Here is a 23,913-nt window from a genome sequence, read left to right as displayed (position 1 = left end):
AAAAAAAAAAAAATCTCTTTATATGTATATGTGTATATATACCTTTCATATGTATCACGTATTTATATGGATAGACACACTATTGGTTCTGTTTCTCTGGAGAACTCTAATACACATGCCCTCAAGGCATTGAGACATAAAAAGGAGACAGAGCCAAGAAGAAACCTCCAAATATTCACAAATAAATGGACTAGTACAGTGTTCAGGAGCATCGGCTCTGGGGTCAGACAGACTTGGGTTCCAGTCATAACTCCTCTTGTCAGCTGTGTCATCATGGGCCCATCGCTCGGTCGCTGAGCCTCATTTTTCTCATACAAAGACTCAGTGGAGTAATTAGTATAAAGCATTTACTGCAGTTCCTGGCAATAATAAATTGTGGCCTTAAAAATGAGTGTGAATTTAAATATAAAACTTTTGAGCAACAGCACCCTTTTTGTAAATATGGGGAAGCTGTTCTGGTGAAGGACGGAATTAACCAGAGACCAGCCCTCTTAACCTGACCCTCTCATAGCAGCCTCTAAGGTGGTAGCACTCTGGAGTTGCTGAGCTCACCATGTGAGACCCACTGGCAGAGATGTAAGTGTCCAGGAGATGGGATAGAATCATCATGGAGAACAGGACTTGGGTGTTGGTTAGTTCCCTACATGGGTTCTGTTTTACAATATTCTTCACCGTCTTTCCTGCTGCAGTGCTGTGAGCTGAACGTTCGTGTTCCCCCAAGTTCAAACGTCGAAACTCTAATCCCCATTATGATGGTATTTAAAGATGGAACGTATGAGAGGGAATCAAGTTTAGATGAGGTCATGAGGGTAGAGCTCTTACGACAGGATTAGTGCCCTTACACAAAGGGGAAAAGATGTGAGATCTCTCTCTCCGCCACATGAGACAGCAAGGAGGTGGCCATCTGTCAACCAAGAAGAGGGTCTTCATCAGACACCAAGTCTGCCTGAGACCTTGATCTTGGACTTCCCAGCCTCCAGAACCATGAGAAATTTGTCGTGTTTAAGCCACCCGGTCTTTGATGTCTTGTTACAACAGCCCAGACTGATGGAGACATCTAATCTAGAAACACCGGCATCTCGTTTTGACAACCGCAGTAGCTTTCTACTGGTTTCTCCACATGTTGCCTGACAATTCTTCCTTTGTAGCCAGTGATACCGTTCTCAAAAATAAAAATGATTATGTCATCCACCTGATAATTCGTTCTGGCTTCTCATTGCTCTTAGGGTAACATCAGAATCTTGACTTCCTCACATTTCCCACTCCTCCGACCTTACTCAAGCCCCCCTGACTCATATTGGACTTTTCTCCCAGATGTGCTGTGCTCTCCCCCATCCAGGCCTCTACACGTGTTGTTCCCTCAGTTTATAACACTCTCTAATCCCTACTCACCAAGTCTCAGCTTCATTATCATTTATGGGGCCTTCCCTGATCTCTTGTACTAGTGTAAGTCTTTTCTGTATTCTTTCCTCTTTATACTTTATCATAAATATTTAATATCTCTCTTGCTTAAAGTAGATTCCGTGAGGGCAAAGACTGTTTCGTTAAGTGCTATTTCACTAGCCCCCAGCACCATGTCTGGTACGTGACGTGCTAGGTGCTTAATATTTGATGGATATTGAATGCCTTTTGCAAGAAGACAGTAATATGTGGGTTTATAGCCAGTGCTGTAGTTTATAGCACCAGCTAAACAGTAGGATTTGTCTTGCATTTTTAATAGTTTTTTCCCCCCCCTTCTTGTGAACCTTTTCGATTCCAGGCCTGCCGGGGGGCACAGACAGCGGCAGCCACAGCTCCCCGAATCAAGAAGTTTGCCATCTACCGATGGGACCCAGACAAGACGGGAGATAAGCCTCGTATGCAAACTTATGAAATTGATTTGAATAAGTGAGTATCTCTGTGAGAGCTAGATGTTTGCTAAGTGAAGGTGAGCTGTTGATCCGAGTCAGGGACCTGCTTTTCACATCCACGGAAGGTTTAAAAACAGATCATCCAGTGGCCCTGGAATTTACCGTCTCTTTTTCAAATGAATGAGGTAGGCACCTGATTCGAAAAGATAATTAATACCAGGAAGAATAACTTTTGTAAAATTCCTTTCCTTTCCCCAAATCGGAGGATGACAAATTTCTTTTTTTTTTAAAATAAAGTTTCTTTCTTTCTGAGAGAGAGAGAGAGCACGTGCACATGAGTGGGGGAGGGGCAGAGAGAGATGGAAAGAGAATCACAAGCAGGCCCCCCACAGTCATCGCAGAGCCCGACGTGGGGCTCGAACTCCCGAACCATGAGATCGTGGCCTGAGCTGAAATCGAGAGGTGGACACTTAACTGACTGAGCCACCCGGGCCTCCCCAGAGGATGACAAGTCTCTAGGAGTACTGGTAGAGCTGGAAGGACACCGTAAATGTCTCTGGAATGGTAATATGACAAGATAGTGATGCAGTTAAAATAGTAGCAGAGATCCATACCTCTGTATTATTTGTCTTTCTGTCATATCTAAGTGCCACAGACCTAGCGACTTAAAACGCCTGGATTTATTACTTTTCAGTTCTGCAGGTTAGAAGTCTGGTGAAGGTGTCATCAGACCGTGGGTCGACGTGTCAGCAGGCCCTGTTTCTTTCTGGAGACCGGGGAAATCCGCTTTCTGTTCCCTTGGGCTGTTGGCAGAATTCAGTTCCTTATGGTTGCAACACTGAGGTCCCTGGTTTCTTGTTGGCTGTAAGCTAAGGGCCGCCCCCAGGTTTTAGAGGCCATGCACCCCGCAGCTCATACTCCCCGTCTTCAAAGCCAGCGACAGCGGGGTGAGTCCTCACCTCTTTCTGAACCACTCTTTCATCATCTTCCACCCTGGAGGACCTCCACAGGCAGCCAAACGGAAGAAAATCTGGTGAGCTGGGCTCCCCAGCTCCCCACTGCACCACCTCTCCCCTCTCCAGTGTAATCAGAACTGTCCTATTTCATGATCTGTTTTATTTGTAAATGAATAAGGACTTTATGTGTTTTGAACAAGAGCTTCCGTGGCACAAAAAAAAAAGATTTGAAAACTACTATTCTAAATGCTTTCTTTGACTTTACCAACATGTCAGTTCTATTAAGCACTAGAGTTAGTTGATATATAACCTTGTCAGACAGACACTTACCAAATACCCAACAACCAAAAGTGATTAGTAAAATACGTGTTAAAAACAAAAAACTCTAACTACTTGGAAGTTAAAAAGCACTCTTTTAAACAACTACTTTTATTAAGGAATCATTTCAAATATTGTTGGATACTTGGAGAATAAAAACAATGCAAATCAAAACCTACAGAATGTGGCTGAAACTTCAGAAGAGTTAAATTCATAACTAACTTTTTAATGTTTATTTATTTTGAGAGAGAGAGAGCACAAGCAGGGGAGGGCAGAGAGAGAGAGACTCCCAAGCAGGCTCCGTGTTATCAGCACAGAGCCTGCTGCAGGGCTCAATCCCGTGAACCCTGAGATCGTGACCTGAGCCGAAATCAAGAGTCGGACACTTAACCGACTGAGCCACCCAGGTGCCCCCATAACTATTTTTTGACGCTAAAAAACATAAAGAGTAATTGCATTCTTCTCCGGTTACGGCAGAGTAGCTTTCATCGTACTAACCGTCAAGTAACAGCTATAAACTCTGGACAGATGACAAGCAGTAATGACCTACAGGCACAGCAGAGTGACCAGAGACACTGGGAATGAGTTGACACTTGGAAGAACAGAATGTTACTGGGTTTTACACTCTGTGACCTGAGGGCAAGCCCCAGTGGAAGCAGAGGTACAAGGCCAAAAACACGATAAAACCACAGTCTTACTAGCTTGATGTTGTATAGCTACCACAGTAACCAGTAAACGAGGGGGCAGTCCTGGAAAGAAACATAGAGGGGGAGCCCCAAAGTCTGTTTGTGAACTGCCCAAGTCTGAAGTTCAGCCCATATTAATTATTGCTTTAAAAAAAAAAAAAAACAACTCAGGGGCCCTTGGCTGGCTCAGTCGGTAGAGCATGCAACTCTTGATCCCAGGGTCGTGAGTTTAAAAGCCCCACATTGGGCATGGAGTGTCCTTAAAATAAAAAACTATTTTAAAAGGATTTTTTTTTTTAAATCGATACTCTGTAGAGAAACACAATAAAATCCAGAGTTGCCATGTCATTTATTCACAAAGTCCAGCACATAGTCCAGAATCACTAATCATATGAAGAAACAGTGAAACCTGACCCATACTCAAATGGAGAGACCAGCAATGGAGGCCACCCAGCCCTGAAGCAGTCCAGGTGTTGGAACTAGATGTGCATTTTAAGGAGTTATCCCTATGCTCGTAGATAAAGGAAAAGATGCTCACGAGCTAGAACATCTCAGCAGGGAAATAGAAACTTTTAAAAAGAACCAAATGGAAAATCTGGAACTGAAAACAGCAATATCTGAAATAGAAAATTTACTGGATAGCAGATTGAAGACAGCAGGAAGATTCAGTGACCCTGAAAACACATTAACAAGAATCACGTGTTCTTGAGACTAAAAAGATTGGAATGATATCAGAAGGTTTAACATCTGTCATTGGAGTCCCAGAAGGAGTGGAGAAAGAGAAAGGGCAAAAAAAAAAAATACTTGAAGAACTAATGACCAAGAATTCCCCAGGCTGGTGAAAGACATAATTGACACATTCAGGAAGCATGAACTTCAGACAAGGTAAACACAAGGAAAACTACACCCAGGAACATCATACTCCAGTTGCTGAAGATCAGAATGAAAGAGGAAATCTTGAAAGCAGGAACGATAAAACACATTACAGCCTGGGAAACGATACAAATGATTGTTTACTCAATAATTGTAGATGCCAAAGGACCATGAAATGCCATCGCTTAATTACTAAAAGAAAAACACCGTCAGCCAGAATCCTGTACTCCGCAAAATGGTGAGGATGGAATGAAGACATTTTCAGGTAATAAAAAATCCAAGAATTCACAGCCAGGAGACCTGTACTAAGTGCAGTGTGAGAAGTTATCTTGCCTGTTGAGAAGGAAGAAAGGAGAAGGAATGAAAAGCACTAGCTATGGTAAACAGGAAACCATTTTTCCTCTTAATTCCATTAAAGTATACATATGACTGTTAAAAATCTACTACTGTGTTGTGTAACAGACCGCTTACACAGATGTAATGTGTGTGATGACCAGCATAAGGGCTGGGAGTGGGTTGACCTATAAGGTTGGAGGGTTCTTACAGTACATGAAATGGTACAGTATTAATTCGAAATAGGTTCAAAAGTTAAGGACACGTTATAATTCTAGAATAACCATTTATTAAAATGCAGAGTGAGATAGCTAAAAGCCAATATATAAATTAAATGGAATTCCAAAACTGCTTACTCCATCTAAAAATACTACTTAAAGGGGCGCCTGGGTGGCGCAGTCGGTTAAGCATCCGACTTCAGCCAGGTCACGATCTCGCGGTCCGGGAGTTCGAGCCCTGCGTCGGGCTCTGGGCTGATGGCTCAGAGCCTGGAGCCTGTTTCCAATTCTGTGTCTCCCTCTCTCTCTGCCCCTCCCCCGTTCATGCTCTGTCTCTCTCTGTCCCAAAAATAAATAAACGTTGGAAAAAAAAATTTAAAAATAAAAACACTACTTAAAGCAGGAAAGAAAGAACAGGGGCAAAAATGTTGGGACAAATAGTAAAATGAGAGAGCCAAATCCAACCTCATCAATAATTATATCATTACAGGCGTTAAACACTCCAATTAAAAGGCAAAGACTGTCAGAATAGATAAAAAGCAAAACCCAATTTCATGCTACTTATAAGAACTACACTTTATTGTTAAAAACAAAACTCAACTAAGTAAAATTTAAAGATCTTACTGGCATGGGGCACCTGGGTGGCTCATTCGGTTAAGCGTCCAACCCTTGGTTTTTGGCTCAGGTCATGATCCCAGGATCCTGAGATCGAGCCCTGAGTCAGGCTCCACGCTGAGCATGGAGCCTGCTTAAGATTCTCCCTCTCAGTCTGCCCCTCCCCTGCTCACACGCTCATGCTGTCTCTTTAAAAAAAAAAAAAAAAAGGAAAGGGATGTCTGGGTGGCTCAGTCGATTAAGTGCCCAATTCTTGATTTCTTGGTTTCGGCTCAGGTTAAGATCTCACAGTTTGTGAGTTCGAGCCCACATCAGGCTCCGTGCTGATGGTGCACAGGCTGCTTGGGATTCTCTCTCCCTGTCTCTTTGCCTCTCCCCTGCTCCCACACGTGTTCTCTCTTGAGCGCACGCGCGTGCGCGCTCTCTCTCTCTCTCTCTCTCTCTCTCTCAAAATAAATAAACCTTAAGAATCTTTACATAATTTAAAAATAAATTTTTTTTAACTAAAGACAGATCATCTGAACATTATCAGTCATCTTGATCTAATTAATATTTTTGAGACACCACACCAAACAGTTGTAAAATACATGTTCTTATCAAGTGTGCAGGGAACATTCACTGTGATGCTGGGCCATAAAACAAATCTCAGTAAATTCCAAAAAATGAGGATCTTCTAGAGTGTATTCTCTGACCACAATGGAATTCAAATAGAACACAGTAACAGGGGGCACCTGGATAGCTCGGTTGAGCATCTGACTCTTGATTTTGACTCAGGTCATGATCCCAGTGTCCTGGGATCAAGCCCCATGTTGGGCTCCATGCTGAGTGTGGAGTGTGCTTAAGATTCTGTCTCCTTCTGTCCCTCTCCCCTTCTCATGCGCACGCTCTCTCCGTCTCTCTCTCAAATAAAAAGAAAATACGAATAGTTCTGTATTCACTATAGATATGAGATGCGTTGTGAAAAACCTTTTCATGAAGAAAACTCCAGGCCCAGGTGGCTTCACTGATGAATCATGAAACATTTAAGAAAACTCCTAATGCCTGTTACATCCTTTCAGAAAACAAACAAGGAATAATCACTTCCCAGTTCATTTTAGGAGGCCATCAAAACCTGATTCCAAAATCTAGTGGAGACGTCTCATTACAAAAAGGAAGGATATAGATTGGTATCTTTCATGAACATAGACACAAAAATTCTCAAGATTTCAGCAGATCAAATCTAACCATCTATAAGAAAAGGATAATGCCTTAATAACCAAGTTTGGGCTTGTCCCAGGGGTGCAGAGTAGTTTTAACATTGGAAAATCATGGGTGCCTGGGTGGCTCAGTTGGTTAAGTATCCAACTCTTGATTTCAGCTCAGGTCATGATCTCACTGTTTGTGAAATGGAGTCCACACCGGCCTTCAGGGTCCGAGCTGGGTGTGGAGCCTGTTTGAGATTCTCTCCTCTCTGCCCCTCCCTGCTCACAGTTCCCACTCCCACCCCCACCTCTCCATCAAAATAAGTAAACGTTTAAGAAAATTGGAAAATCAGTCCTTGTCATTCACCCTAGTAACAAGATAAAGGAGAAAAACCAGAAGTCTGCACACTTGAAAAAAGAGGGGGAGATTCCTCGACTAGATAAAGAGCATCTATGGAAAATCGACAGCTCGCTGTGAAATAGTTAGTGCTCTGCCCATAAGGAACATAGCAAGGGTGTCCACTCCGCTTCTGTTGAGTGTTCTACATGACATTTGAACAAGTGCATTAAGGGCAAGTTAAAAATAAAGGGCATGAAATTTGGAAGGGAGGAAATAAAACTGTCACCAGTCACAAATAACATCATTGCTTACATAGAAAATTTGAGGGAATCTACCAAAAAAAAAAAAAAAAAATTCCAGGGAATCTACAAAACTACAAGGACATAAGTAAATTTAGCAGGGTTGCATGGTACAAGGTCATGCAAAAAGGGTTTTTTTGTTTGTTTGTTTGTTTGTTTTACTAGCATCAGCCATTATAGAATTTTATTGGAGGGTCTAACCAGGGAAATTAGGCAAGAGAAAATAGAGCAAATTGACAAGGAAGAAGGAAACTCTTCATAGATGACATGACCTTGTATATAGAAAATCTTAACAAATCCACACCAAGAAACTATTAGATCTAATAAACTAGTTCAGCGAGGATATAAGATCAGTATATAAAAATCAGTTGTATTTCTATAAACTAGTCGTGAACAGTCCTTAAATAAGAAAATGGTTCCATTTACAATAACATGAAAAAGAATAAAATACTGAGGATCCAGCTTAGCAAAAGAAATGCAAGACTTGTACGCTGAGAACTATAAAACATCGGTGACAAGAAATTAAAAACCTAGGGGCAACTGGCTGGTGCAGTCTGTTGAGCATCCGACCCTTTTTTTTTGTTTGTTTTTTTTAACCCTTATTAGAGAAAGAGAATGCAAGTGGGGGAGGGGCAGAAAGAGCAAGAATCCCAAGCAGGCTCCTCACTGTCAGTGCAGAGCCCTTTGCAGGGCTCCAACTCAGGCTGTGAGATCATGACCTGAACTAAAAATCAAGGGTCAGATGCTTAACCGACTGAGCCACCCTGGGTGCCCCAAGTGTCCCAGTTCTTGATTATGGCTCCAGTCATGATCCCCAGGTCAAGGGATCAAGCCCCACATTGGGCAACACACTGAGTGTGGAGCCTGCTTAAGATTCACTCTCTCCCTGGGGTGCCTGGGTGGCTCAGTCGGTTAAGTGGCCGACTTTGGCTCAGGTCATGATCTCGCAGTCCGTGGGTTCAAGCCCCGCGTCGGGCTCTGTGCTGACAGCTCAGAGCCTGGAGCCTGTTTCAGATTCTGTGTCTCCCTCTTTCTCTGACCCTCCCCTGTTCATGCTCTCTCTCTCTCTTTCTCAAAAATAAATAAATGTTTAAAAAAATTAAAAAAAAAAAAAAGATTCACTCTCTCTCTTTGCCTTGTTCACTCTCAAATGGGGGGGAAGAAAACAAGGAAAGAAATTAAAGACTTAGATAAATGGAAAGACATCCCATGTTTAAGGGCTGGAAAACAATTTTTTTAAGTAGTCTACGCCCAACGTGGGGCTCAAACTCACAAGACTGAGTCACACACTCCTCCAACTGAGCCAACCAGGCGCCCCTGGGAAACAATATTTTTAAGGTGGCGCTGCGCCCCTAAATTGATTTACAGATTCAACACAATTACTGTCAAAAGCCCACCAGTCATTTTTGTAGAAATTGACAAGCAGATCCTAAAATGTATATGGAAATGTAAGGGACACAGAATAGCCAAAAAAAAATCTTGATTTCTATGTAAAAATGTTATTTGCATCATTGTATATAATAGAGAAGGATTTAAGCAAGCTAAGGGTCCTTCCGTAGGAAAACAGGTGATTACTGTCCTTTATTGGAGATGTTGAATGAAAAAAGCAAGGTGTTATTATATATATTGCTTTTTTTAGGTGTGAGAAAAATATACCAAACTCTTTAACAGTCCCTAGCTATTATGAAATTTAGCAGGAGAGATCACTTGAAGGGAGGGCTTTGGCTTTTTAACTTGATATTTGAAATTTTTGTAAAAATAAAGAGGATTGCTGCCATTTAAAACATGCCAGGACAAGAATAGACCGATCATTTGAATTTTTTTAAGTTGCAAAATAAACTCTACTTCAGTGAAATTCTGTTACAGAATACCAGAAGGAGGTACCACAAATCAGAAGCAAAAGAAGGTTTAGTCAGTCAGTGATTTGGGGCAATTGACTAGCAGTTTTTGTAATTTGGGGGGGAATAATTTTAAAATGCATGGGGTGCCTGGGTGGCTCGGTTAAGCTTCCAACCTCAGCTCAGGTCATGATCTCACAGTTCATAAATTCGAGCCCCTCCCCTGCTCGCATGCACGTGCGCGCTCTCTCTCTCTCTCTCTCTCTCTCTCAAAAATAAATACACATTTTTTTTTTTTATGTAAAATCTAGAGGAAAATTCTAGTCTTGAAACGTCAGGAAGGGGTTTAATCTTTTTAGATTTAAAATTGATAGTACTGGGGCGCTGGCTGGCTCAGGCAGAGGAGCGTGTGACTCTTGATCTTGGGATTATGAGTTCAAGCCCCATATTGGGTATAGAGATTATTAAAAAATAAAATTTTATAAATACATACATACATTAAAAATAGTGATAGTATCATAAGGGGAAAGGGTGGTCAACTGTAACATGTAAGCATTTAAATCTGTGTGGTTTAAAAGTTCCATTACCAAAATTAGAAGTCAAATAGCCAATTGCTGGTTATGGGCTGGAGGTGAGGGAGGGGCAGGATTCGCCACTGATAGAATAGATTGGTGGTATAAATATGGTCTTTTCCAGGGTTTCTGGCTCCTAAAACCCTTGTGATCCAAAGTGATAAGAGCTATAGGGTCATCTTTTGTTATAATAGTTTTGGTTTTGTTCCCAGTTCCTGAAATAGCTCCGGATAAATACTGAAGGTGAAATGGGCTTGTAGTTTTTATTCATGACAAGCCCCTTTCAGCCGCCTGAGTTTACTCTAATGAGGTGGTTTCTAGAAGTCTAGATAACCACAGGTTGGGGTGGGGGCTGATTACTAGGGAACCAACCCTGTGTTTAGACTGTTGGAACCCTCTGCCCTACCCCTTGACCTGAGAGGGAAGAGAAGTTAGAGGTCAAACCACCGACCGGCAGCACCATGTAATCAATCATGCCTGTGCACTGAAGCCTCCATGAAAGGACCCGAATTGTGGGGTTCAGAGAGTCTGGGTGCGTGAATTCGTGCAGGTGCAGGGAGAGGGCACGGAAGCTCTGCTCCCCTTCCTGGGCACCTTGCCCTGTGCACCTCTTCCACTTGGCCATTCTACTAAATCAGAACCTAGTGAATTACCTGTTTATCTAAGTTCTGTAAGCTGCTCTAGCAACTGTCAAACCCAAGGGAGGGGATCATGAGAATCTCTGATCCGCAGCCAGTCTTCCAGGGGACAGCCCGAGCTTGCAGCGGGCAGCGGGTGTCCGAGGACGGTGGGGGTGGGGGCTGGGACCAAGCCCTTCAACTGTGGGATCTGATGCTGTCACCGGCCAGTGGCGGTGGGGCCGGCTTGAGTTACACTGTGGGGACACCCAGCTGGGGTTGCAGGATTGCTCGGTTCCGGAAACCACACGCCTGGTGACCAGGAGTGTCAGAAGTGAAGTACTGGGAATGATGAGTTTTGGAGCTTTAAAAAAGATTTTTCCTTTAAAAACAATTCCTAAGATCTCCTAAACAAAGAGGCAAAGAACAAGGGTGGACCGAGTCTGTAGCATAGTCGACTAGAATGAAGGTGCCACGCGGGCAGGAGTTTTCATCTGTTCCCTGGTGTATGCCCAGCAGCCAGCATGGAACCTGGCACAGCACACTTCCAATAAGCAGCTGGAGCGTGAAGAAAAATCAATGGCTTTATGACAGATACTCAACCACTGAAATACTCAAAGATCTCAGATTAAAACAATAATACTTCTCCATTCTCAAAATAGCACAGGTTTTTAAAGGGTAGTTCCCAGTGTTAGCAAAGATAGGGTGGAAAGGGTACTTGCATATTGCTGATAGAAATACAGATAATGCAGCCCTGTTAACTAATCTTGTTGTGGTGATCATTTCACCATATGTACATAGGGGCGCTTTTTTTTTTTAAGTTTATTTATTTTGAGGGGGGGCAGGTAGAGAGAGAGAATCTCGAGCAGGCTCTGTGCTGTCGGCACAGAGCCCGACGCAGGGCTCAAACTCACAAACCATGAGATCATGACCCGAGCTGAAATCAAGAGTCCGACGCTTAACTGCCTGAGCCACCCGCACGCCCCAGTATATACGTATATTAAATTATGTGCTACGCTATCATGCTGTGCACCTTAAATTTGCATGTCATATGGCAATTATATCTCAATAAAGTAGAAAAAAAAGAAATCTGGATAATGCTAAAGGATATTGGGGCGGGGGCATATTTTTTAAAATCCCATGCATAGAGCAGGACTGGGAGGCATGGGCGTGACAACCAGGAAATAGGTTTGTTGAGCACGTGACTGTGCCAGATACTATGAAAGTCATATGCTTTTATTTCATCTTTGTAATAATCCTGCGATTTTAAGTTTTGGTTCTATTTGACAAATAGGGAAACAGGCTCAGGGAGAGTGAACCGTTCATACAACTGCAGCCTCTGCACGATGATGGTCACAGTTACACTGAGCGAATGTGGCAGGCGCTCTGTTTGACTGTCCTGTGTGTTAATTCACCTGCAGCGGTCCCGTGAGATGTAGGGGCTGCCTGTGCTTCGTAGGTGGGAAGCTGATGAAGCGGTTTGCCAAGAACCTAGCGAGTGGCCAAGCCAGGGTTCTGACCAGGTTCTCAGACGCCAGGCCTGCGCCCCAAGTTCCAAGCCCTGTGCTACTGCCCTTCCTCTCACCCCACTGCCCCCTCACGCATGGGCACTCGCAGTGCTTTGGAGTAAGGGGGCTCTGTCTCTGCTCCTTCAGCTTTCCTTTCCCTAGAAATGTATACGCGGCGTGACTCTGCAGGACTTACAGTGTGTACGAATACACAAAAATAGAACGATGGAAAAATTCCTGAGTGTGACCCCAGAAAGCCAAAAGGGTAAGAGCAGCTAACATACACAGACGTGTCAGATCATACTATAATAACGAAGTATAGGTACATTGGACTTCGCATCAGTACGACTGGGGTGTCTTGTTGTTTTTGGTCAGATGTGGTCCTATGGTGTTGGATGCTTTAATCAAGATTAAGAATGAAATTGATTCGACCTTGACTTTCCGACGATCATGCAGAGAAGGTAAGCATCTCCTTCCTTATTAGGCTTTAGACCCTTATGCTTGGTGCCCGGGCCGGCCACGACTGAGACAGCTACCCGAACAGCTGGCCGTCTGCCGGGTGACCTTGCTGTGCGTCGCACTTCCTTTTCTTGGGTAAATGTGTCAAAAATTCGAACTGTGGTACAAGCTCTGGTTCCTGAATTTTCTTCCCGTCAGGAGCTTTATGTCACGTGGTCACTGCATCCGGCGGTCCCCGTGAGCTGTCACACCCTCAGGGACCAGCTTGGGTCTGCTAGCCAGCCACTTCTGCACCCCTGCCAAGCTGCTTGGCCGGGGGGCAGGGGGGCAGGGGGGTACGGGTGTGCCCCCACCCCCAGCTCCCAGCATTACGCGTGCTCAGAGCAGCTGCTTAATAGGAGCATTCTGGGTGGGAACAGAGTTTCCCACAGTGTGCAGCCGGTGTCACAGGAGCTGATTTCCAGCAGTATTCAGACCCGCGTGTTTTACTTTAATAGCCGTGTGTTTATATGATACGTTAGAAAAATATAATTACTGATAACAGTGTAACAGTGGTAAAGTTTTTTAATATAAATCTAAGTAAACATGAGTTGATTTTAAGAAAACCCCTAAATAATCTTCTAGTGGTACATTTTGAGTACCAATCACAAAAGTCACAGAGGGATGCTACGAGGGCTGACTGGTCCCGATGGCCGTGGAGCACGGTCTGTGTGCCCGGCTCTGTTCTGTTCACTTTACACGGAATAGACCAGCCCTATTAGTGTTTACGCTGAGGTCCGGGGAGGTTAAGGGACTTCCAGAAAAACACACAGATAGTTGGGGAGCCAGGAGTCCGCCAGAAATCTCAGATTCCAGAACTGCACTCAGGCGGTACACTCTGCTGGCCAGGCTTGGAAAACCTGACAAAACGAAACAGAGGGTTGTATGGGCCAAAACCAGTGATTGAATCTTCTTCCTAAAATAACCTTTCCTGAAAGGAAAAGTCACTATAGATGTTGGCCCATCACTTTTTAATCTTCGTTCTGCTGTACATTTCAGGTCATTCAGTCCTGCTTCTAAGACATCTGCTTTGATTTCATCTAATCTTACAGGATGGGATTTAGTGTACCAAATGCTGACAGATATTACCATAGTTTGGCTGAGTCCTGCTGTTCAGGGAACATTCTGCTGTAATTAAACACCAACCTTCCCCATGTAAGTCCTGGCAGCACAGGAAATATAGATGCTTTTCAGTAACCTTTCCCCGTAAGACTTTTTCAGAGCCAAGAATATAAGCTGTGGCCCATCTGGACTAAAAACTACGAAGCAGAATGATATTAATTACCACTCCTTTCTCTTCCCTTGTTGGTAAGAGAATTTCTAGGGGAGCCTTTTTCAGAGAAGAAGAAAATTTGTTTATTTTTGAGAGAGAGCATAAGTGGCTCCAGGCTCTGAGCTGTCAGCACAGAACCCAACGCGGGGCTTGAACTCACAAGCTGTGAGATCATGACCTGAGCCGACAGTTGGATACCTCACCGTCTGAGCCACCCAGGCACCCCAGATTTATTTTTTAAATTGTATGCCATCGCTTACAAAAGCATATTTCTCTGCTGGGATGCCAGGCTTACATAAATATATTGACGACATTCAGTCCCCTGGGGAACTATAGGAGTATTTGCTTAAGACACGCTTATTAAGATTCACAGAAGGGAGTGGTCTCACTAAAGTGATAACCCAGTGCACGTCTCACAAGTAATCACATTTCTCTGGCCTGATCTTCAAAAGACAGCTTCAGAGAAGTGGATTCATATTGCATAGTCATCTTTAAACTCTGAAATACCTAGGAAATTTCCATACACGGGACGTGAGTCCAGGCAAAGAGAAGTCTCATTTTCAGGGTCCTGCGTCAGCACCTTATTTTTGCTGTGCTTTGGTTTCAGTTAGTTCATTCTTCTTCTTGGAAGGTCAGTGCTCAGCCGGTTTACGTGGGTTTCATATCCCCAGAGCCGCTATGCTGCTAGTTTTGGTGAAAACAGAGTAAGAGTTCTACGTGGGTGATCCACACCCAGGCCTAAACCAGAAGATGATATTTTGCTTTTGGTTTCTGTCTGTTAGAGTTTGAGTTCAAATAACAGGGACTTTAAAAAAAAAAAAAACTCCCCCCCCCCCCCAAAATACATGAATCATGGAGCTAGGACTGATGTGGGCACTCTGTAATGCCACCAGTGCCCCAGGCCCCTTCTGTCTTCCAGCGCCATCTGTGGCGTGTCGATTCCAGCCTCAAGGTTGCCTCGTGGTCCCAAAATGGCTTTTGGAACTGCGGCCGTTAGATCTGCATTCCAGGCAGAAAGATGGAGGAGAGGGAAAACAGCGTCACCTTCTGCCCCGGGTGGATTCTGTGTCAGTGCTGCCCCTGATGGTAGAGGAACAACGTTCCAGAAAAGAGAGTTTGAAGCTGGACTGCCTGAGCCTGGGGGAGGAGGTGTTAAATGCATTCTCTCTATCAGGCATCTGTGGCTCTTGCGCGATGAACATCAACGGAGGCAACACTCTGGCTTGCACCCGCAGGATTGACACCAACCTCAGCAAAGTCTCCAAAATCTACCCTCTTCCACATATGTATGTGATAAAGGATCTTGTTCCCGTGAGTTTCTGCCTCCCTCCCTCCCTCCCATCCCCCCTTCTGTCTCCTATCCCCCCCCCCATCCCTCCCCCTTTTTTATCTTCAGGGGAGAGGGGAAGAGGTGTGTGTGAGAGAGAGAGAGAGATACGTTATCAGTTCTTTAGGGCAGGCTTTTTCCCTGAGTTAAGGTATTTGAATGGTGGAAGATAAACCCACCTAGAAGATTCTCCAGCAGCTCATTTGGTGAGGATTGTTTGGGAATAACTGGGCACAAGATTGTAGAGTTGGAACAGTCCCAGAATCAAGAATTTGGCCATAACTACAAAGAATTCATGTGGAAAATCCCAGTGGGGAAGGCAACACTGGTTACGCGTTGGACTTTATTTCTGCCTCCCCGTGTTTGACCACCTTCACTGGAGGGGCTATGGGATTGGAAGGCTTCCTGAGTGGGTGAAGGAGAGATTTCCGAGCCACGATTAATGCTGACCATTTCTCCTTCTGTAGTCTTTGCACAGATCCACGCCGAAGTGAGTCAGACTTCTGTAGGATCGGGGGGAAGTAGGGATTGTCCACGAAATGGGGTGAATAAGAAAGCTAAGGAGTGGTGGTGAAATCTGACCCTTTTTTCCTTCTGCCTCTTAACCTCAGGACTTGAGCAACTTCTATGCTCAGTACAAATCCATTGAGCCTTATTTGAAGAAGAAGGATGAATCCCAGGAAGGCAAGCAGCAGTACCTGCAGTCCATAGAAGATCGTGAGAAACTGGTCATTAGTCCCCATTTATTGTCTTGCTTTGAGGAATCTTGTTGCCAAGATGCTTGCCAGGAAGTGTGGCTTGGGGGGATGGGGTGGGAAGTGGCAGCATGGGATCGTGCAGACCGTTTATTTAGTGTGTTCTGGAAGGAAACTGCAAGAGCATCTGTCCAAGGGCTGGACTGCCATCCTCTCGGGACCACGTGGGCAGTGTGAACCCACAAGGGCCCACAGTGGACCAGGGGTCTGGAGCAGGCCCACACTGCCTAGAAGGGCACGTCATTACCGTGTTGCAGGATGTTTCTCTTTTTCAAAAGAAACCTGTGTGCAGATTACCAGGTTTTTCCAAGCTGACACCCCCATCAGAGGCTCTTTGACACTCGGGGGCAAATCAGACACGTCCTGGCCGTTGGTGGTCCTGCTTCCACCACCTGTTTTGCAGACAGGAGCAAAGGAGTCCATGGCAAAACTGGGACTAGAACCTTGCTGTGCTTTGCTGACACCGAGAGTCCAGGGATTGCTGGGCAGGGTGGGGGACAGCCCTGTCACTCTGAGTTCCAGTATCCAGGCTGTGACGTGTTTTTGTTTTGTTTTTTTTAATGTTTATTTATTTATTTTTGAGAGAGAAAGCACGAGCTGGGGAGGGACATGGAGGGAGAGAGGGAGGGAGACAGAATCCCAAGCAGGCTCAGAGCTGGTCAGCACAGAGCCCGACGCAGGGCTCGAACTCATGAACCTTGAGATCATGACCTGAGCCGAAGTCGGACATTTAACCAGCTGAACCACCCAGGTTTCCCTGGTTGCTTTTCTTTGTTTTGCTTTTTTGGGGGGTTTGTTTGCTTTTAGGTAACAGAGGTGGTGTATTAAAGGATAAGTACATTGTACTTGGCCTTCAGAACTCTGGGTTCTAATCCAGCAAATGTTTACATTTTGGTTCCAAGATCTCTTTTTACAAATCTGATACATCCGTACAAGCCACCCCTAGGATTTTGCCAAGAAAACTCACACGCAAATAGTCGCTTTGTTCACGTGCCGACCGCCGACATCACATTCAGTCGGCTAGAAACCCGAGTCTCTTCGGCCTTGGGCCCCTGACCGCCCTTTCCCTCCGCACAGGACGGGCTGTATGAGTGTATTCTCTGTGCCTGCTGCAGCACCAGCTGCCCCAGCTACTGGTGGAACGGAGACAAATACCTGGGACCTGCAGTCCTTATGCAGGTAAGGTGCTCCTTCGTTGCTCTAAGAGAAGTTAAAACTGAGGCATCCAGAAGTCCAAGAGGACGGTGGCTTGTTGGCAACCAGGATGCCAACGGGCGTCCGTCACAGGCAGGGCAGTGGGGTGCCTGCACTTCGCGTGGTTTCAGTACATCTTCTGCAAGATACCTCGTTTCTGTGTGGTGAGGGTCACCCCGAGGCAACGCACGCCCTGCAGATGTTAAAACGCATTCCCTGTGCAGCTGTCTCTTGCTTCCCCACGTGCCCGCTTTCCCCAGACCACATCTGTCAGGCAGCCCCCCATCTCCCTCCCCAGGGAGTTTGGACGTGCAGGCCGGAGAGAGAAATTTGACTGAGCCTCCCAGCTGTAAGTTTGGAACTTGTTTCCAGGCTGATGAAAACCTGGAGTCCTGGGTTTAGGGGTTGCTTGGAGAGGAGGCAGCACGGCCTTGCTGGGCACATCGCTGCATGTGTACTCACTGCAGGGAAACTGCCTTTGTTCCTTCCCATAAAGCTGTGCTTTTTAAGTTTCTGGCCAGTGCTTTTCTCAGATTCTCGAGCAGCTCAAAAACACCAGTTCTCATTTCTCATCTTCCCACGAAACGGGAAGCTCCGTGCGGTGTGACCACTTAGCAGCATTGATTCCCATCCACATAAAAGATCGAACGACGAGGCCCGTTCGTTCACCGTTGGCACCCGCACCATCGCTGTGAGGTGCTGGGGAACGGAGCCCCCTCCACCTCCCTGCGCCAGCAGCCCGTGCTCGGGCGGTTGACCGCCTTCAGCCGGCCCATGCCAGGCTCCCAGATGGGCTGACCAATCACGGGAGTCTGTCGGTGGAACAAATATTAAATATCCTCTCTGGACAGAGATCTTAAGTCATCAGTCTGCGGGAGACGGTGGGTAGGTGCTGTGAAGGCGGTTCCCTGACTCAGAAGCTGGGCAGCCGGGAAGCCAATGAGCGCCTTGAAGTGATGAGGGGGCGGTGCCTGCTCGCATGTAATTAAGCACCAGGGTACCAGGTGCAGTGTGGCTCAGAAGTTGGGGGGTTGTTAATCAAGGGGGTTACCGAGGAGTGGGGAGGGGGGCCCTTGCCTTGAAAGATGGCAGGACTTAAGGAGCAGAGGCGAGGCCCCTAAACTGGGAGACTCCCTCCCTTCTGCACCCCTGCCTGGGGCTTTGAGCTGTGACGGGTTAAGCTGCCAGCTCAGCGCCTCGGCCCCCGGTTCCCCAGGCCTATCGCTGGATGATCGACTCCAGAGACGACTTCACGGAGGAGCGCCTGGCCAAGCTGCAGGACCCGTTCTCCCTGTATCGCTGCCACACCATCATGAACTGCACGAGGACCTGCCCCAAGGTACGAGGCGCCGGCGGCCCTCCGCCTTGCCTCCGGGCCGACGTGTCCGAAGCGGCGGCGTGTGCGGTTCCTTCTGTGTCCCTATGCCTCCGTCTCGCAGCGTCGCACAGACAGTCTGCTATGCTCTCGCAGCCAGCCCGTTCGTTCTCGGGGTCTTTTCTCGGTCTCAGCTCAAGCTCACCTAGCTTTCCCTCCCCTTCCTGCTCGTCCTCCTGCTTCCTGGACTCGCCCTGATTTCAGCTTTGGCCATCCGCCTGTCTTCTCTGCGTTTCCATGCCACATCCGAGGCGCATGGCCCGCTGTGGGCTGGCTGCCCTTCGGTCCAGGCGGTGGGCAGGGAGCAGCCCGGGCCACGCGGCTCAGAGCGTGGCCGCCCCTCGAGCAGAGACTGTAGACGGTGGGGTGAGTGGGTGAGCAGGCAGCAAGATGGAAACTGGGATAACCAGCCAGCAGCTTTAAAGAAAGGGTGGGGGGAGGCAGCCAAGCTTAAACAGGACATCCAGGTGGGTAATTTCCTTCTTTTTTTGCCTGACACCCGTGTTTCCAGGTGCCCATCTCTGCCACGGCGCTTCTCGTGGTCCATCAGCAGTGGGGCCTGGTAGGGGCCCCCAGGCGGGGGTGAGGCTCTGCCCCCGGGACCTCTAATTTGTGGGGCAAGTTAGACCACTGACGTGCTCAGAACAGCTCCTGGCACAGTGAGCGCTCAGGAAATGGGCCCGCAGACGGGTGCCCGGCCTGTTCCAGACTCAGAGACAGCAGCTCCGGGGGGCACTTGGCTTCTGGGTGCGTTCCCTGGCGGGCGTCTTTGCATGACACCTGGGAGCAGACAAGAACGGAGGCTGTCTGGGGCCCATGGGAGGACACACAGGCCCAGATTGTTTGAACTGGAAGGGACCCTTTTACAGACGGGGAAGCCGAGCCCGGGCAGGAGTGGGGAGGGCAGCGACTTGCCAACGTCACTGTCGGGGCAGGCCAGAAAAGCAGGCCCCCTGCCTCCCAGACTAGTCTCTTCCTGCTGCCCCAGATCAGGTGGGCTCGTGTGTGCTGACCCACTAGTCCTGTGGTAAGCGGAGGCGGGCAGGGGCACCGTGGACACTCATCCCTCACCCCATCACCCCCTCCACCTCCCCAACGCAGCCTATGTTCCCCGCCTCTCGTGTGCCTTTCCAGAGATTGCACGCTGTACCAAATGCATACAGGGCCTGTTCAGTCCCAGTCACTGCCTTTACCCCTTAATTTATTTTCGAGATCATTCCATAGCAGCCTTGGAAGAGTGTTCTCTCTCCTTTTCTTTCCTTCTGAAGATCTCTTTTTTTCTTTCTCTTTTTTCTCTTTTCTTTCTTTCCACACATTTCCCCCCCTTCCCCACCGCCACCCCCCACACTATGGAAGTGCTTTATTGGCAGTAGGGTCGAACATACAAAAGGTTCTCAGCGGATGGGGCCAGGCAGTCACGAGGATAGATGACACCATGAGTGAGGAGAGGGAGATGGCTTAAAAGAAATCCCATCATCTGGAGCATCCGGATCACAGCACTCCACAGCAGCCCGTGGGTCTCCTCCGACCGTCCTGTTCCAGGGCTTCCCAGGACAGCCTCCTTGGCCTCGGGAGGCGTCATAGTTACTCGGCCCCACCAGAGTGGGGACTGCAGGGTGGACAGCACCGGCTCCATAGCCCAAGATCGGGGGCATCAGGCCCCGCAGAGTCCAGTATGGAGAGGGGAGTGCTGGGGTCAGGCCAGGGCGGAGCATCTGGGCAGGGCCAGCTGGCCGGACGGGCTTGATCTCAGGCAGAGCTGGGTGCTTGGCATCAGTGAGAAAGTTGTTAAAAGGTGCCACCTCCTGGAAAGAGGATCTCTTTTGCATTGTTGGTGGGAATGCAAGTTGGTGCAGCCACTCTGGAAAACAGCATGGAGGTTCCTCAAAAAACTGAAAACAGAACTGCCCTACGACCCAGCAATGGCACTGCTAGGCATTGATCCACGGGATACAGGTGTGCTGTTTCGAAGGGACACGTGCACCCCCATGTTTATAGCAGCACTATCGACAATAGCCAAAGCATGGAAGGACCCCAAATGTCCATCGATGGATGAATGGATAAAGAAAATGTGGTGTATATATATGCAATGGAGTATTACTCGGCAATCAAAAAGAATGGAATCTTGCCATTTGCAACTACGTGGATGGAACTGGAGGCTATTATGTTAAGTGAAATTAGTCAGAGTAAGACAAAAATCCTATGACTTCACTCACATGAGGACTTTAAGAGACAAAACAGATGAACATAAGGAAAGGGAAACAAAAATAATATAAAAACAGGAAGGGGGACAAAACATAAGAGACTTAAATATGGAGAACAAACAGGGTTCCTGGAGGGCTTGTAGGAGGGGGGATGGGCTAAATGGGTCAGGGGCACTAAGGAAGCTACTCCTGAAATCATTGTTGCACTAGATGCTAACTGATTTGGATGTAAATTTTAAAAAGTAAAAAATAAAATTAAAAAAATAAAATAAATTTTAAAAAAAAGTGACACCTCCTGGGAGCCTGGGTTAAGCGTCCACCAGACTCAGGTCACAATCTCATGGCTCGTGAGTTCGAGCCCCGTGTCACAGAGTCTGCTTGGAATTCTCTCTCCCTCTCTACTCCTCTCTCCCCCTCTCTCTGTCCCTCACCCTCCCTCTCCTTCCCCCTTCCTCCCTCCCTCCCTTTCTCTCTGCTTCTCTCCCCCCTCAAAATACATAAGTAAACTTTTTAAAAAGTGCCACCTCCTTCTTCGCTCCCTCAGTTTCCTCTGCACGCTTGTTGGAGCTGCGTGTGCGTACAGATTCAGGCCCCTGAGAGGGCAGCGCCACTCCCCCCCCCCCCCCCCCCCCCAGGCCATGGGTGTTAGAGGTGGCAAACTTCCACTTCCTGCTCAGGGCCCATGCGACCCACACTGTCATTTCAAGGGTAGAGTTGTGCTTCTAGAAAGACGGGGCTCTCTTCTCACCTCGGCTGCGTCCTTGTGTCCCTGCCGAGGCGGCCGGCACTCACTGGGCTCGTCATGGTGCCTCCTGCGGGATCAGGGTTACTGGCCAGTCAGGCTGCCACGGGAGCTTGGGAAGGGTCCCGAGGGAGGGCCCTTCCTTCCCGGCACCCGTGAGGGCTCTTGTGTGTCCACGGGAACGTGTAAGAGACTGAGCGCTGCCGGCTGGTTGGGACGCCGGCCGTGGCCGTGGAAGAGCTGCCCTCTCCTGGACGTGCGTGCGTCTCAAGCACACGGCCCCCGTGGGTCTGCGCAGGGGGGCGGGAGGGGTCACCGGCGCTGTCCGGCCGCTGTGAGGTGTCTGCAGGTGGACACCGGAGAGCCCTGAGCCCCAGCCCCTGGCTTTGAAAGGATGAGATTCGCATCGCCTTGCTTTGACCCCGGCCCCGCTTGAGGGGGTTTCGCCCCAGGCCCTGGGTTCTTCATTCAGTCTCACGTACCCTTTGGTACTGATTCTCTTTTCTTCTCTCAAGGGGCTGAATCCAGGCAAAGCTATTGCTGAAATCAAGAAAATGATGGCCACCTATAAGGGGAAGAAAGCGTCAGTGTAACTGTTCCCGCACTAACCGCGACTTAACCGGCCCAGCTGGACATACTTTATATCCAATTTGAGGTCTTGATTTTCCATGAATACAGCATGTATAATAAAGATTCTAAGAAATAAATAAATGTTATTCTACTTTATTAACAAAAAAGCACGCCTGTTCCTTTTACTTGCTGAAGAGGGATGCACGGGTGCCAGAAGGAAGGGCCCAACCCTGGAACTGAGCCCCTGGGGGTAGGGCAGGGTCCCGGTGGACAGGCCTGCTGGGCCTGGGACTTGTTCCCTTTGCCCTTCCCCCATGGGACGCCCTCGGGCAGCTTCCTCCTCCTCCTCCTCCTCCTGGCCTCTTGGTCTGCCCTGGGGGGGGGGGGGGTTGTGACCCTGCCCACCTCACCCCTGCTGCCTGCAGGAGGGAATGTGCCCGTTCACTGATGGGAGCTCTTGTCCTACAGCCTCCCGGGTCCTGCAGCTTTCAGTATCAGAATTACTTCGAGCCGCGTCTTGCTAAGTCAGTTAGACGCCTCCAGCACAGAGCAATGACCGGGATCAGCTGTGACCTTGAGTTCCACGGCTGACCTCAGGAGACCTCTCCAGGCAAGCACGAATTCCCAACACTGCCACCTTGGCTGTAACGCTCTACCACGAAGGCAGCAACATTCACTGAAAAGACAGACGGTGCCAAAAGTGCGGCAGGCCGGAAACGGAAAGCCCCGCAAACACCCCGAGTCCCATACCGCCTCCCCCACTGACAGCTGAGGCACTTCCTTCCAGACCTTTCTGCCATGACAAATGGGCATACAGAAAGCTTTCCTTTCAAGAATAGAGTGCAGGGGCCCCTGGGTGGCTCAGTCAGTTAAGCGTCGGACTTCAGCTCAGGTCATGATCTCACAGTTCGTGGGTTCGAGCCCCGTGTCGGGCTCTGTGCTGACAGCTCAGAGCCTGGAACCTGCTTCGGATTTGTGTCTCTCTCTCTGTTCCTCCCCCACTTGCACTCTGCCTCTCTCAAAAATAAAGATTAAAAGAAATTTTTAAAAGTACATATATATATATATATACACACACACACACACACACACATACAGTACAATATGGGTCGCCCAGGTGGCTCAGTCATTGAGTGTCCAACTTCAGCTCAGGTCATGATCTCCCGGTTCGTGGGTTCAGGCTCCACGTCCGTGCTGTCAGCACAGAGCCTGCTTGGGATTTTCTCTGGCCCTCTCTGCCCCTCCCCCACATGTGCGCTCATGCTCTCTGTCAAAAATAAACATTCTTCATAAAAGATTTTATTTTTTGAAGATTTTATTTTTTAAGTAATTTCTTCACCCATCATGGGGCTCAAACCCACAACCCCAAGATCCACGGACTGAGTCAGCCAGGCGCCCCGAGAATTACTTTTCTTTCTAAGGCTGAATAATACTCCATTGTGTGTAGATGCCACAGTTTGCTGGATCCATCCATCCCTCGGCGGATACTTGGTTGCTTCCACGTTTTGGCTATCATCAATAATATAGCAGCTTTCTATTCTCACCCCACAATATATAAGGGCCTCTTTGGTGCTAATAATGATCTGCCTCAGTGTGTGTGTGTGTGTGTGTGTGTGTGTGTGTGTGTGTGATTTATTGTCCACCTTAGCCTTTGGAACCACTGGTTAAGTGTTTGGTGGGGCAGGTGCACAGTGATTCTCTACTGCTGCCCATTCGGGCAAGCCCTCCTTACATTCAGGAACACTCCAAGGCTGCTTTTTAACTCCCAGCA

The 23,913-nt window shown here is 47.6% G+C and overlaps 1 protein-coding gene across 1 annotated transcript in view; it reads left to right on the top strand.

Moving 5' to 3' along the window:
• Positions 1–22,309, top strand: part of SDHB (succinate dehydrogenase complex iron sulfur subunit B) — a 32,241-nt gene extending 9,932 nt beyond the window's left edge. Inside the window, exons 2-8 of the mRNA XM_040462567.1 lie at positions 1,760–1,887; positions 12,580–12,665; positions 15,150–15,286; positions 15,914–16,030; positions 17,135–17,236; positions 18,468–18,590; positions 22,088–22,309. Coding sequence (XP_040318501.1) covers positions 1,760–1,887; positions 12,580–12,665; positions 15,150–15,286; positions 15,914–16,030; positions 17,135–17,236; positions 18,468–18,590; positions 22,088–22,165 — 771 coding nt within the window. The 3' untranslated portion in view covers positions 22,166–22,309. The remainder of the gene's footprint in view (positions 1–1,759; positions 1,888–12,579; positions 12,666–15,149; positions 15,287–15,913; positions 16,031–17,134; positions 17,237–18,467; positions 18,591–22,087) is intronic.
• The last annotated feature ends 1,604 nt before the right edge of the window (positions 22,310–23,913 follow it).

The sequence above is a fragment of the Herpailurus yagouaroundi genome, unplaced genomic scaffold (genome assembly GCF_014898765.1).
Source record: "Herpailurus yagouaroundi ecotype Mexico unplaced genomic scaffold, PumYag 77, whole genome shotgun sequence".
Lineage (NCBI taxonomy): Eukaryota > Metazoa > Chordata > Mammalia > Carnivora > Felidae > Herpailurus > Herpailurus yagouaroundi.
The sequence above is the reverse complement of the archived record's forward strand: the minus strand, read 5'-3'. Positions and strand labels throughout refer to the sequence as shown.